Source organism: Cherax quadricarinatus, chromosome 54, assembly GCF_038502225.1.
Source record: "Cherax quadricarinatus isolate ZL_2023a chromosome 54, ASM3850222v1, whole genome shotgun sequence".
Lineage (NCBI taxonomy): Eukaryota > Metazoa > Arthropoda > Malacostraca > Decapoda > Parastacidae > Cherax > Cherax quadricarinatus.
Window position 1 is genome coordinate 15,808,743 of NC_091345.1, and position 15,890 is coordinate 15,824,632.

At 40.0% G+C, this 15,890-nt stretch overlaps 1 protein-coding gene across 1 annotated transcript in view; it reads right to left on the bottom strand.

The window, feature by feature from the left end:
* The window catches only part of LOC128699231 (uncharacterized), a 52,388-nt gene that overhangs the window by 14,697 nt on the left and 21,801 nt on the right, over window positions 1–15,890 (bottom strand). The window contains exons 5-8 of the mRNA XM_070096526.1: window positions 9,346–9,547; window positions 6,921–7,017; window positions 1,793–1,922; window positions 272–364 (exon numbers count right to left, since the gene is read on the bottom strand). Coding sequence (XP_069952627.1) covers window positions 272–364; window positions 1,793–1,922; window positions 6,921–7,017; window positions 9,346–9,547 — 522 coding nt within the window. The remainder of the gene's footprint in view (window positions 1–271; window positions 365–1,792; window positions 1,923–6,920; window positions 7,018–9,345; window positions 9,548–15,890) is intronic.

The window sequence follows — 15,890 nt, forward strand, 5'->3', positions numbered from 1 at the left end:
CCCTAATCTGAGCCTCACTATCCTCATAAAAACTCTTTACAGCATTTAGTAACTTTACTACCTATTCTATACACTTGCAACATCTGTCCCATTGCTCAAATATCCACTATCATTTATTCACAGATTCTGAACCTAAGGATCATAAGCTATCAATACAGTAAATGGGGAGATGGGGAAGGGGTGGAAGGGAAGATAAAGCTTAAAATAGGTTATGATGACCAATGTGGTGATGGTGCCAATATATGAATGAAATATAAGTTTACACACTTACACAAGGAGCAGATCCCCATGCTTCAACTCCTAGTTTGAGGTATGTCTGCATGGCACTGCTGTGTAGTGTTTCACTGAAGCTCGTATTTTGATTCTAGAAGTAAAAATACTCCAATTATGTTTATAAGAAAAATGCATTAAAAACACAATTTTTCCATGCAAAATATATGCTGAAGAGAGAAGGTTCATGGTTAACAAGCCGACTCACAAAATCGTAATGACAGAAATGTCAGTCTGGAGTTTTATGACTAACTGTGGGCTCAAGCCCCGTCTGTGGTATGGTTTGACAAGCTGGTTAAAACAGATGCAAATGTGGAACAAATTTTGTATTGAGATGACATTTTGCCTGAGTAACACTTTTCAGTTCAATACACAATTCTGAGCAAAAAACACATTTGTGCAAGCTTAATTAAGTCAGTGAAAGCAGGAACAGTCAGTGAGTGGCCAGGAAGCACTGCAGGAGGCCTACTTTCAGCTCCTTGATTCTGCTAAATATTTTGTGTACAGATTAGAGTGCATTCCAGGCATGTGTATCATGTTCAGTCCCTTTCCTAGAACACTAGTCAAGCATTTTTCCAGGACATTAGGTGTGTGATTCTGAACACCAACCCTCTCTAGAAGTTACAAAGGAGTAACAACTATAACACCAAGCACCAATGAAGACCCTGTAATACACAAATCCAACTCCTTGAACCATGGAAATGAAGAGGCTAAACACTATACTATACAGGAACTGTAGCAAGTATTATACAGGCAAGACTTCTTGCAACCAGGATACAGGAACATCAGTACTCAAATAGAATTTAAAACACAAGCAATGCTTCAGTTTAAACAGGCATAAGGCCCAAAGTGTGCTGACATGACAATAAAAGTTACCCTTTACTCTGACATTTCCCCTCCCTCTTAGATAACCTCACTCTCAGGATAAAATATCTTAACTGCTTTTAGTAAACTACCGTATATTCCATACATTTTCCTCCTCACTCCTAATGATGTTATCCCTCTCTGCCCAATGTGTGAAATCACCACCTCTCCACAAAAATATCCTCTCCATCTTTCCAGCACCTCCACCTCTTCATCTAGCATCCCCTGCCTTCATTTTTAATTGCTAAGTCCATTTGTTAAGTAAAAGAACAAGTGCAACTAATGTGACATTTTATTGTCACAATAAAATGTCGTATCAGTTGTAGTTGTGTCCTTTTACTTAACATATTGTCAGTAATTCTCCTAACATTAATATAGGTCCATTTGTTTACCAGGCTTCTTCACCTTATTAATCTCTCCAAAACAGTTTCAAATGCTAAGCAAAATTTTTTGGTAAAACTGGCCCATTCTCTCTTTGGTTCTCCTTTTGCACTCCCTCATAATTTCTTTAACTTCCCGCTTGCCCTCCATAAACTCAGCTGTGTTTCATTTTTATATTGGTATATAAATAAAGCCATTAAACTATTGTACCACATATACTTCCTGAAGTGAGATGCCTGGTAATAATAAATCACTTAAATAATATTCCGAGCCATACCTTCGCAAAACTGGACACAAGAACAGCAAAGGATAATTGTAAATTGTTTCTCTGTGAGCAACGTAAGATACAATGACGTATCAGCAACTCATCATTTAGAAATCCAGAACGACCGCAGAGCTCACATGACCTGAAAGATTTTCACTACAATAATTGAGGATAACTACATATAACAGGAATTATTTTAAATTATTATAGATAATAATAATAATAATAGTTAATAAAAGCATTAGTCAGAGTGCAGAAGAGGGGTTGTTGAGGTGGTTTGGTCATTTAGAGAGAATGGATCAAAGAATGACATGGAAAGCATATAAATCTATAGGGAAAGGAAAGAGGGGTAGGGGTCATCCTCGAAAGGGTTGGAAAGAGGGGGTAAAGGAGGTTTTGTGGGCGAGGGGCTTGGACTTCCAGCAAGCGTGCATGAGCATGTTAGATAGGAGTGAATGGAGACGAATGATACTTGGGACCTGACAATCTGTTGGAGTGTGAGCAGGGTAATATTTAGTGAAGGGATTCAGGGAAACCGGTTATTTTCATATAGTCGGACTTGAGTCCTGGAAATGGGAAGTACAATGCCTGCACTTTAAAGGAGGGGTTTGGGATATTGGCAGTTTGGAGGGATATGTTGTGTATCTTTATACGTATATGCTTCTAAACTGTTGTATTCTGAGCACCTCTGCAAAAGCAGTGATAATGTGTGAGTGTGGTGAAAGTGTTGAATGATGATGAAAGTATTTTCTTTTTGGGGATTTTCTTTCTTTTTTGGGTCACCCTGCCTCGGTGGGAGATGACCGACTTGTTGAAAAAAAAAAAAAAAAAAAAAAAAATTGTTTTTAAATATGAATTATAGATATCTGCAAAAGGTACTAGGAACAAAACTAACACTTTTCACACCAATTACATACATGATGCCAAATGTTTAAATGTTAACTAACACTGATTCATTTACAAATCTGTACTAGTAATTCTTTCCACATTTTGTATTGCAACCAGATGACATCAATATCAGAAGATAAACTGTATCTTTCATACTCTGACAAGATAAACTGGAAGCTCTTTGTGACTTGTGTGTAACAGCAAACAATGTGGTCAGATAATTTGATTTTTAGTGTAGGAGTGTATCACTATACTGAAGAAGAATATGATGCACTGGTTTAAGAGCAAATAGTTTAGCTCAAAGTGCAAAGCCATTCATGTGTTGCAGTGTCTGACAAGTTGAACATCAAAATGGTATACAATACCAACAGGTTGTTAGGTAAGACACACATGCAACAGTTAGACAACTTTATTCCGAAACGTTTCGCCTACACAGTAGGCTTCTTCAGTCGAATACAGAAAGTAGGCAGGAACAGTAGAGATGTGAAGACGATGTAATCAGTCCATCACCCTTGAAGTCGTAGAATTTGAGGTTGTCAGTCCCTCAGCCTGGAGAAGTTCAGTTCCATAGTCAGGAACTATCTGAAGATCAAGCGACAGTGTGGAGACTTAAATACTGTCGGAAGGAGAGGTGCAGAGTAGTAGTAGTAGTAGTAGTAGTGAGAATGTAGCCACTGAGAGGTCATGTCCTTCTCAGATCCAACACTTCTCACTTGAAAAACTTGTCCAAGATGCCAAGTTTTTCAAGTGAGAAGTGTTGGATCTGAGAAGGACATGACCTCTCAGTGGCTACATTCTCACTACTACTACTACTACTCTGCACCTCTCCTTCCGACAGTATTTAAGTCTCCGCACTGTCGCTTGATCTTCAGATAGTTCCTGACTATGGAACTGAACTTCTCCAGGCTGAGGGACTGACAACCTCAAATTCTACGACTTCAAGGGTGATGGACTGATTACATCGTCTTCACATCTCTACTGTTCCTGCCTACATTCTGTATTCGACTGAAGAAGCCTACTGTGTAGGCGAAACGTTTCGGAATAAAGTTGTCTAACTGTTGCATGTGTGTCTTACCTAACAACCTGTCGGTATTGTATACCATTTTGATGTTCAAAGCCATTCGTAAATATTTGTTGATAAATTTACCAAATATTTCATAAGTAAAGTCATGTTGCATTGAGACGTAAATATCTAACTTCTAATCACTTTAATTTATAGGATTTGAGAACTGGAGGTGGGAAGTACAATGCCTGCACTTTAAAAGAGGGGTTTGGGATAGCTGCTGTTTGGATGGACATCTGAACTGTCAGATCTGCATGCATCTACAAAGAGAGTGATTATGTGTTATTTTTTATTATCTTATTATCACACTGGCCGATTCCCACCAAGGCAGGGTGGCCCGAAAAAGAAAAACTTTCACCATCATTCACTCCATTACTGTCTTGCCAGAAGGGTGCTTTACACTTCAGTTTTTAAACTGCAACATTAACACCCCTCCTTCAGAGTGCAGGCACTGTACTTCCCATCTCCAGGACTCAAGTCCGGCCTGCCGGTTTCCCTGAACCCCTTCATAAATGTTACTTTGCTCACACTCCAACAGCACGTCAAGTATTAAAAAGCATTCGTCTCCATTCACTCCTATCAAACACGCTCACGCACGCCTGCTGGAAGTCCAAGCCCCTCGCACACAAAACCTCCTTTACCCCCTCCCTCCAACCTTTCCTAGGCCGACCCCTACCCCGCCTTCCTTCCACTACAGACTGATACACTCTTGAAGTCATTCTGTTTCGCTCCATTCTCTCTACATGTCCGAACCACCTCAACAACCCTTCCTCAGCCCTCTGGACAACAGTTTCGGTAATCCCGCACCTCCTCCTAACTTCCAAACTACGAATTCTCTGCATTATATTCACACCACACATTGCCCTCAGACATGACATCTCCACTGCCTCCAGCCTTCTCCTCGCTGCAACATTCATCACCCATGCTTCACACCCATATAAGAGTGTTGGTAAAACTATACTCTCATACATTCCCCTCTTTGCCTCCAAGGACAAAGTTCTTTGTCTCCACAGACTCCTAAGTGCACCACTCACCCTTTTCCCCTCATCAATTCTATGATTCACCTCATCCTTCATAGACCCATCCGCTGACACGTCCACTCCCAAATATCTGAATACATTCACCTCCTCCATATGTGTTAATGATGGTGAAAGTGTTTCATTCTTTTTTGGGTCACCCTGCTTTGGTGGGAGGCAGCCAGCATGTTGAGTTAAAAGAAAAAAAAAATCATCATTCATTCATTCACTCTGCTTTGCTAGATGAATGCTGACATCACAGTTCAGATGGTCCATTGAATTACAACCTCACCACCCCTCCTTCAGAGTACAGGTGTATGTCCTTCCCACCTCCCAGATCCAAGTCTAGCTAACCAGCTTTCCTAATTCTCTTCATTAATGTTACCTTGTTCATATTCCAACAGAACATGAAGCCACATAAAATTATCATTATAATCGTAACTAAGTGCTAAACCCATAAGGAAGCCATACAAAAACCACTTGCTTCCACTCACTCTGATCTAACATGCACAAACAAGATTTTGGATGTTTAAACCCATAGCACTCAAAACCTCCTTTACCCCTTTCCTATAACCTTTCCTGGGATGACCCCTATCCCTCTTTCCTTCCACCTGAAAATTTATATGCCCTCCTAGTCATCCTATTTTGCACCACCCTCAATGTTCAATCCACTTCAACAACCCCTCCTAAGCCCTCTGAATTATACTTTTAGTAACCCCACAACTTCTAATTTCCAAACTCCAAATTCTCTGAATAATACAGTGGAACCTCGGCACTTGAACTTAATTTGTTCCAGATGGCTGTTCAAGTGCCGATCTGTCCGAGTACCAAACAAACTTTTCCCAGTCAATTTTCTTTTTGGTTGGCTGTTATCACTAACCCTCTTAGGCCCCATGGTGACAGACATAAAAGACAACAAAAAATGCAAGGAAACACGAAATAGTTTACAGTGAAGTTCTGGCAGGTCATGTTTATTTGGTCCAGTGCCAAGCAAACAGTCAACTACCGAGCCATTTCTTTACTGAACAAAGTGTTCAAATACCGAATTGTTTGAGTAAGGAGATGTTCAGTACCGAGATTTCACTGCATTCACGCTACATTGCCCTCAACCATTATATCTTCACTGCCTCTAACCTCTTCCTCAATGCAACATTTAAAACCCATTCTTCACACCCATACAAAATGCTTGTACTCCTATACCCCAGCACATTTCCCTTTTTCATTCATGGATAATTTATGTCTCCACAGATGCCTCATTGCACCACCTACCTTTTGTTTTTCTTTCCTTTTGCCTCATCAACTGAGTGGTTCTCCTAATGTTTCATTGACCCATCTGCTTACAAGTCCACTCCCAAATATATTAGCATATTTACATCCTCCATACTGTCCCTATAAACTGATTTCCACTCTTTCATTGCCTAGACTTTTTGCTACTCTCAATCACTTTTCTCTTTCCTATGTTTCACTTTTAATTCCTACTTTGACATAACCTTGCAAAATATTCAAGATAATATACAAAGGATTGCAAGATTATGACAACTGGTGAAGTAGAGTGGACCCTCGACTAATGATCAGCTCCCAACTCGACCAGTTATGTAAGTGTATTTTTGCAAAGTGCTTTTATGCGTGAATTTTTGGGGTCTGAAGCGGACTAATCTATTTCACAATATTCCTTATGGGAACAAATTCGATCGATGTAGCACCGAACAGACGTCTGAAATGAAATAATATCGTTAGTCAGGTCCACTGTATTTGGAAGAGGTAACTACAGTCCTTACTTACAAATGACTAAAAATCTATAGCTATAAACTTGCAAATCTGAGTAGTATATACTTAGCAATGTTATTATCCACAAAGAAAATCCTCCACATACTCATGAAAAAGATTTTTTTTTAAACAAGATGGCCGTCTCCCACCGAGCGGTGTTGTTAATGAAGGTAATACAGCAGGTAGATGATGCAGTGATTTATGGACAAAATAATATATAAATTGAAAATGTCAAAGTGATCACAATGAAGATTAAATTTTTTCATCATTTTAAGTACAATAAAATAAAAGTCAACTCATGAGTTAAACCTTAATGCTATAAAAATGACTGGGTTGGAATATTTACAAAGCAATATATGATAAATTTAAACTTGCAGTGTCACATTTTCCACTATAAAAATATTACCTTTGCATTGTATCTTCCTTGGGTTTTATTTCCTCCGCATTGGGTGAAGAGTTGTGATAAGAATATAGGTGAACAATGAGGGTATTCTTCTCAATAACTCAGCCATGCGTGCCCCACGTATGAGCGAGACTTTAAGTGGGAATATAAGTACGTTTAAATTCACTGTACACAAGCACGATCACATATTTCACACAAAATGGGTTTAAATTTGTTTGTTGTCGATGTGGATCTATTTTAGAATGTATATCCCCCCTGTAGGGTTTAAAAAGCATTCTAGAAAATCAATAATAAAAAATTACATCAGATCAAATATTCCTATGCAGTCATATGATTATATAATTTCAATTTAGTGTGGAATTAATGCTAGTTCCCCCTTTCCCCCAAACTCTTTAAATAGTGTGCAAAAATTACACAATTCAAATAGTGCAAATTCAAGTAATGTGACTACTTCAAGAATCAATTTTCTTTTAACACGTCGGCTTTTTCCCCACTGCACTATCTTATTCACTGTTTAATGAACTGCCTTTATAAAAACTCTCTCCTCAAGTATGGTCATGAATCAACAAAATCATTACATTACCCATAATATGTAAAAAAAAATTATTAAATATTATACATACAAATTTTCTACACCCCTTTTAACTGTATTTAAAAAAAAAAAAAAAAAAATCATGCAGTTAATAAGTATGTACAAGTTAAATCCCATCCAAAATATAATCATTTTCTTCCCAAGATCATCCATTAGTATTAAAACAGTAGGCTAATAGTAAATGATAAACAGTACAAGGTTTTGTTGCCTCTACATCATCTTATGCCAGCATCAATAGCATTCATCTAATCACAGTATATAAATTATTGTGAAATACCCCAATTGTATATCTTTGCATAACAATGGAACATGAGTCTGAAATGGTTTATATTATTATTAGTTACACAATCATGAAGAATTCATTAGAATAAGAAAATGGGAAAATTTCACAGAGAAGTGCTAACCCTTACAGGCCACACAGGGCCAGGTGAATGGGAGGAAATCAGGAAACACTTCAATTTTGGATCAAGGCATCCCCATTCTTTGATAAACTAACATTTTTTTTTTTTTTAACAAACCCCGGGCCCTATACTAGCCCCTTGCTCGTATTTTAGTTGCCTCTTACAACCACAGCTTATGGAGGTAGAATTTTGTTCCACTTCCCCATGGAGTTAACTTAACATACCCTTTTGAGATTGTTGTGCAAGTGGGGGAAAACTTAGAGGTACTGTGTTTCATCAAGTGGTTTTAGAGTTATTAATGGGAAATTGATACTACAAATCTGGAAAAAAAAAAAAAAAGTGATCAGAATAATTCTCCTTAGACCCCATCGATTTTCTCAATTTTTAAGCAGTGTAATCCAAACATCATCATTTTTACTAAGTAAACCCTCAATATAATGTCTTACAGGCAAAAACCACTGGGTATACTGTATTTTTAGCTCCTTTATTTTTAATTTTACTACGAACTACATGGGTATCATTAGAGTGCTTTGTGCATTTTATTGCTTTTACAACATTCTGATTTAAGGGACCCTTGGACAATCCCCGTTAGTCCATTATATCGAAGGTTTACTGCTGTAGTTATTTACAATCTTTGCACAAGGGACTGGAAACATTTGTCTCAAAGTCCTCTCCCCTCTCTCTCTTTCCTCCTCATAAAAACTACTGATTTTGCACAGTGGAACCTTGGTTTTGTGATAAATCCATTTGAAAGTCCAGCAAAAAAATTTTACAAAAACTGAAGCAATATTTCCCCTAGAAATAATGTAAATCCAATTAATTCATTCCAGACACCCAAAAATATTAACAAAAATACATTTTATAGAGAATAACTATAGTTTTTCATACAGAAAACAATGAGAAATAAATATAAATGAACATTTAACATCAATTTTACCTTTATTGAAGACTCCTGTTGGCGTATGGAAGATGGCAAGGAGGAGAGAGGAGGTTATTGTTTGGAAGAAATCCCCATCCATAAGGAATTCAGGTACTAAGGTCCTATCTGAGATTATTTCCCTTCTTTGTCTTTTACTGCCACTAGGACAAGCTTGGGTCACTGAACCCCTCTCACACAAAATATCTGTCAGAGAGGTCTGTTTCTGGCATCTCTAGATTTGCCTAAAATGGGACAAGGTATTGTCATTGAACATGTTGCAGACATGCTTGCAACAGCTTTGTTAGGTGATATTTCCCCACAAAACTTTGTAACTCATTCCACTTTCACTAATGTCTTAATCACTGAAGAAGGCACATTCTCCTCTCTCTTCTCCTCTTCTGCAGCAATTTCCTCAGTTGCAGTCTGTTGCTGCTCAGTTGAAGTCTTGCAGCTCTTCAGTGGTTAGCTCTTCGTGTGGTCATCCACCAACTTTCTATATCTTGGCCCTCATCCAACCCCATGGACTTCCAAAGACAACAGATTCCACAACAGGCACAGGGTCATCAGGGTCAGCCTCAAATCCTTCAAAATCACGACACATGGGATGCTTTGTGAGGGTGCTTGATTCTGGAAATGAGTGGCGAGTCATGTGGGTAGGCAGACAAGTTTGAGTCGGACCATTTTCAACTGTTTTGAAAACTGAGCTGATGTCTGAAAACTGGGACAAAATTTTGATGAAAAAGTGGCTAAAAGCAGATAAATGCGAAAACTAGGGCATATGAAACCGAGGTTCCACTGTAGTGTAATCTGTCACATTTCTCACAAGACCATATCATAGCCTTTTCTAAATCTATAAATGTTATATATGTATATATGCATTTTTCAACAAGTCGCCATCTCCACCAAGGCAGTGTGACCCAAAAGAAAAAATCCCCAAAAAAATACTTTCATTATCATTCAACATTTTCACCTCACTCATACATAATCACTGTTTTTGCAGTGCATTTTCAGATACTCAAGTCCAGCTATATAAAATAACGGTTTCCCTGAACCCCTTCACTAAATATTATCCTGCTCACACTCCAACAGCTCGTCAAGTCGTTTCCCAAACATTCACTTTTCTACATTTCTTATTTCATTCTACTACTCTATTGTACATACATTGCTAAGGACAGTTCTTTTTCATTCAACAGATTTTTTTATTGTGACTAGGCATGTAGTTTAGTAAAGTGTGCCTCGTAATTAGTGAACAGAGGATCAAACATACCATTTCTTGTACTGGATGACCCAAATGGGTTTAATACTTTCATAAATATTTATGAAGGGATTGGAACTGATTAGCTGGACTTGAGTGCTGGGTCGGAGTACAGTGCCTGCACTCTGAAGTAAGGTGGGAATGTTGCTGTTTGGAAGGTTATTAGAACTGTGATAGACCTTTTGGCAGAGACAATGATTGAATGAGTGACAGTGAAAGTGTTTTCTTCTTTGTTGGTCACCTAACTCACTGGGATACAAATAAGTGTTAAAGATAATAGATTATAATACTTTGTTTCTTGGAGAAAATAATTAGGAACTGCTTCAGTTTTATTTACTTTTATTGCCTCCTGCCAAGGCAGGGTAGCAAACAATGTAACCCAAACTAGCATGAAGTTAATGAAAAATGTTTCAAGTAACCTTTTGAATCTTTCAGAACATCTGAAGGTTTTATTTTTTTAACACATGCCCATTTCCCACGAGCAGGGTGACCCAAAAGAAAATACTTTCACCATCCAACACTTCACCCTCATTCAAATAATCACTGTCTTTGCAGTTTAGATGTCCCAAACAGCCAATATTAAACCCTTCCTTTAAAGTGCAGGCACTGTCTTCCCACCTCAGACTTAGTCTGGCTAACCAGTTTCCTGAATCCCTTCACAAAATATTACCCTGTTCACACTCAATAGCTCATCAGGCCTAAAACCATTTATCTCCATTCCTCCTATCTACCATGCTCACACATGCCTGCCGTCCAAGCCACTTGCACAAGCTTTTTACCTGCTCCCAAATATTCTAACAAACACCTTTATAAAATAAAGAATCCTCCTGAGACAAAACTACCAAAAATAGATTAACAAATCAAAAATATTGCACTAACAATTGCATAACTATTATGATACCAAAACATTTTTGAGGATGTATAACTGCTCAATCAATGTTTTCTCAGATATATAAATTTTTTTAACTAGTCATTAACTGGCTAATTTTTGACACTAACACAGCATGGAACAGAGGTGATACCCATTTGGTGCATTTGTGCATAGACAATATGCTGATAAAATTTGTGTTCTCGATTTACTAAGACACCACATCTGAAAACAAAGGAGGTTGATTAATATTGGAATGAGAAATTAAATTATCAAATTCTAAATTATGCTAATATACTGAAGTAAGTGATTATCATTATTTACAAGATAAATTAGCCTTTTCACCATCTCTTAAATAAGAAAAATGACTGAAATCTTTGCAAGATGACTAGGATATTGAGAAATGGGTAATGGATGGATGATGAAATTTAATGTTTATAAAAATCCTGTAATACAAATGGAGACAGTGAAATCAGCACATCAATATTTATAGAATGGTGACAAATTCTGCATTATACAGAAAGGGATCTAGAGTTATTATTAATAAAAATTTGTCCCAGATCATATAACTAAAATTGTGAGCAATGCATGTTTGCAGTGGCTAACTATAAATATTTATTTAAATACTATAAGGAATGGTGAAATGTGAATAAAACTGTTTCCACTGGAATATCAGCTGCTGTGTGATGTTCATGCCTTAAAAAAATATGGATCAGTGAGAAAAGGTGCAAAGAAGCTACAAAATAGATCAAGTAAGTAAATACAAGTAGCAATGAGTGAAAACTACTAAAAATGCCCAAGCTAGCTGACATAGGAAATGAGGAGATGATAACATGTAGGCTATGAAGAACATGGAAAAGAACAGACAAGGAATTTTTACCCCTTCATCAGGGATAACAATGATTATTAAAAAAAAAAAAGGGGACCTAAAATTTTTTTTAAATTGGAAAAATGGAATAAATTGAAAAAAAAGTATCATAAACCCTGAAAATTGCAAAAAAACAGTAATATATTTAAAGGCAACCATAATTTCCCGTAGTTGATTCGGGGAAAGAACCACCCAGCAAGTATTTGCCCTGAGTTCGAAAATATTGTTTAAATGATGGTAGGTTGCTGGTGTTTTTTTTCTTCTCAAAAACATGAAAGATTTCAGGTATGTTTGCTAGTTCTACTACTTGGTCACACTACCATGCATGTACCAGGTTTTTCCCTTAAACCATGTTGCAAAGAGTCATCTGTCGGGAAAAAAAGGGGTCCCTTCTCCCTTAAAATTTTCAAAGAAAGAAATTTTTGTTTTTTTTTTGGGCCATCCGCCTCAGTGGCATAGGGTTGTGTTGAAAAAAGAAAGGCACCAAAAAAAGTTTGCTTTGGTGGCTAAAATGGGGAATTTAAATAATATTATAAAATCATCTGGAAAACGTTTTTCTTTAAACCATTATGACTAAAAAAGAACATATAATAAAAAAAGGATTTGGAAAAATTGACAAGTTAACCGGGGAAAACTCACAGTGAACCCCCATATCAGGGTTTGGGGTTTCTGCTTTTCATTCCCACAGTTTTTGTAAAATCCTCTTGGGGGGTTTGCGTGGGGGCCGGTCTGAGTTTTGGGCCTTGGTCTTCTTCCCCCCAGGAACCTAATCCCCCCAATCTCCCCCCCCCTTCCCATCCTCCTTTTTCCTTTTCCTCCTCCCTCCCCCCCCTCCCTTTGCCCCCTTTTTGCCTTTTGGGATTTCTCCCACGGGGGCGCTGTTCGGTAAAAAAAGGGTCGGGGCCCATCCATTCGTTGAGGTTCTTGGGGTGGGTTTTTTGCCGTGGAATCTGGTGCCGGGGGATGTCGATCCTCTCGGTATCGGGTCTTTAGTGTTTTTGGGGGTGTATCTCTGAAAATTTATTCGGGGTGGTGGCTGGGGTTGTTTTTGCGGATACCCGGCCCCCTTTCCACCCGGTAGCTCGGCAGATGTGGTTGTTCCCGGACGTTTTTTACTGCAGTGGGTGGGGTATGGCGGGTTCATGCATCTGCACTTTTGCGGTGCTGAGTCCTCTTGGGGGGGATTTCGGCCTTTCATTTTCAGAATTTCCCCTCCTGCCCCCCTTTTTTTTATTCTTTTTTTTTTTTATTTTCTTTTCTTTTTTTTTTTTTTAAAAACAAAAGAAAATTCTCATACCCCTACCCAAAACCTCACCCGGGCCTTCTTGACCCCCCCTTCCCCCTGCCTCATTTTTGGACCCTCTTCAGACCCCCTCATGCCTCTGTACCTTTTGCGGTCTTTTTCCTCACCGCCGGTACTGGGGCCTGTACTCCGTTTTCCGGTTCGCCCCCCGCTATCTTCCCGGCCTCTCCCTCTACATGGGCTTTTTAAAATCCCGCCCCGTTCCGCCGGACCTCTGGTCCCCCCCCGCCCGAAAATTTTGCTGATGATCTTCCCACCCCGTTCTTCTCAGGCGATCGCCACCCTTCACTCCTTTGCTCGTTTCGACTGAACAAGGGACTTTTTTCCCTTTTCGACAGACTTCCTCTACTGCCTTTTTCCCAACACGTTTTGGGCGGGGTCCCCCATTTGGTAAAGATATTTCTTTTCATGCTCAAAGGCCATTCCCATACCCTTTTTGAATCTACGGGCTCGGGCCTCTCGTCTTTCCCATATCGATGTTCTTCCTCTTAAAAAACACCCTCCCTCAATTCTTGTAGTATCCGTCTTCTCCCCCATCCATGGTTCAAAAATTTCAGACATGGCCTGACTTTCTTACAGCTGGAACCCCAAGATCTCCCAATCCTAAAGGGTGACCTTACGTTTTTCCCTCCCCGGGGGGACGATACCCTAGCAGTGTGGCTGTTTAACTTTTGACAAAAACTCCTCCCCCAGTTTATGGGAATCGGTTAAAGCCCGAAAGGTATCCCCCCCCCGCAACAGTGAAATTCGGCGTTTGGCCCCCCCAGAAATTTCGATTTTCCGTCCCCGTCTTGGTGCGTGTTCCCCTTTATGCCAATCTATCCCCCCTCTTCCAACTGTCGGGCTACCCCCGTCCCCCGGGTTTAAAGGTTTTTTTAAACGGGGGGAAACCCTTACCTCAAAGGCAGGGGGCCCCCAAGGAGGCAGTTTCTCATCTCCGCCTCAAGGCTACGTGTTTCTTTTCCTGTTTCCGCCCCCCTTCTGGTACCCATTTTTACCCCCTCGTTTCCTCCCCCATAGTCCTCCTGTATCTAACCCTTTTCTGTCCTCGGCTCAGGCGTCCCTTTTAACGCCTCAGTCCCCCGTTTCTTTTTCTCTCAAAAGGCCTCAAGGGAAATCTCGTTGCACCTCCTCCCAATGTCCTCTCCAAAAAAAGTAAAAAAAGGCCCGTTACCCTCCTCCCATCTTCCCCTCTTTTTACCCCCCCTGTCTCTGTCCTGGTTCTCCCCTCTCCTGGCTTTTTCAAGTGTGGGGGTTCCCCCTCCTCCTCGTCCTGCCCTCCTGCCCCCCGTTTTTTCCCCTTCTGCCACCTCCCGGTTTTTGCCTCTTCTGTCCCTTCCCTTTTCCGTTCCCTCCCCTTTTTTCCCCCCGTAATCCCAAAACAGTTCCAATCACCATTCCCCCCCTTTTTTCCCAAAATTTTTTCCCCTCGTCTCTGAATTCCAAAACATTTAGCAATCTCTGAATATTTCAGGCCAAACCATTGGACCTGATCCCCCCTCTGTTCCTTCTCTCCTCTCCTCCATCATTTAAATCCCTTTTTTCCCCAGCGCCCCTTCCTTCGCTGTGACGTTTTCCCATATTGGACTTTCTCCCCCCTAGTCCTGGGGAAACCCTTCCTGCAGATTTCAAATATCTTTATCATTTTAATCTGGCCTTCAGTGGTTCCCCCTCGGGTAAGGAGGGCTTCAGATTTACTCTCCCTTTTCCTTTTGTTTGCAAGGAAACCAAATTTAAATCTGCTGTTATCTCTCCCATCTCAGGCATTTTATTGTATTCTTCAGATCCTTTTCCCGATGGGGCCTTTAATGAAAGTGCCCCTTTTTCCCCACCCCTGATATTCCTACCCTCAGCTATTTTTCATCCGCTGCATTACCAGCCCTATCCCCATAGGTGGTATTGCTCTGTTCTTTTTATTTTTCCTTTTGGGGATTATCTTTCGGATTTGCCTTTCTTGTTTTTTAAAACATTACCCCACGTTCTTTCTTGGTGATTTTAATGCCCACCATTTCCTCTGGGGTCTCCCGTGATTCCTGGTTAGGGCTTTTTTTGCCACCCCCCCCCTCCTGTTTTTAAATACGTTTTCCCATTTTGATCTCGGACTATACTCTCTTTGTCGATCTTAGTCTTTTTTCCCCATTAGACTTCGGTCTGTTCTCCCCGGTTACCAGCAGATCATTTTCCCCAAACATTCTTCTTCCCCCCATTCACCACCTCTTTCCATCCACGCCAATTTGTCGGGAAATTTGGGAAACCCTTTCTCACCTTTTTTAGAGGTTTTTCCCCTTCGTCCTCCATCGTGGGCTTTTACCCCTTCTCGTCCTCCCTTTTTCGGCTTCTCATTCTATAAAAAAAGGGCTTCTAAATGGTGCCTTGGTAAACTCCCTTTTTTTGCATCGTTTTAAGCGCTGCATGGGCGATCGGTTTAAAAGAAACGAATCCGATTTTCGAAAGCGTCATCCGCCCTGTCATCCGACAAACGCCTTCTGGCGAATTATGTCTCCACCCTCCCCCTCTTCCTCTATCGGGTCTGGAAAAAAATCGCTGGTGGAAAATTTTTCTGCCCGCTCCCGTTCTCGGGTCTAATAACAAACCCCCTGATGTTCCAATGATGGGAATCATCTATCCCCTTTCTAGGGGCTCCCCTTCATTTTTTTTCCCCAAAATCTGCCAGGTTCACCCCCGGGCTTTCTTCCTGAAAAAAACAGCGTGGGAAAACCCCATGGCATCCCTAGCGATTAATCCATCCCGGGTTTTAAATTTTCCC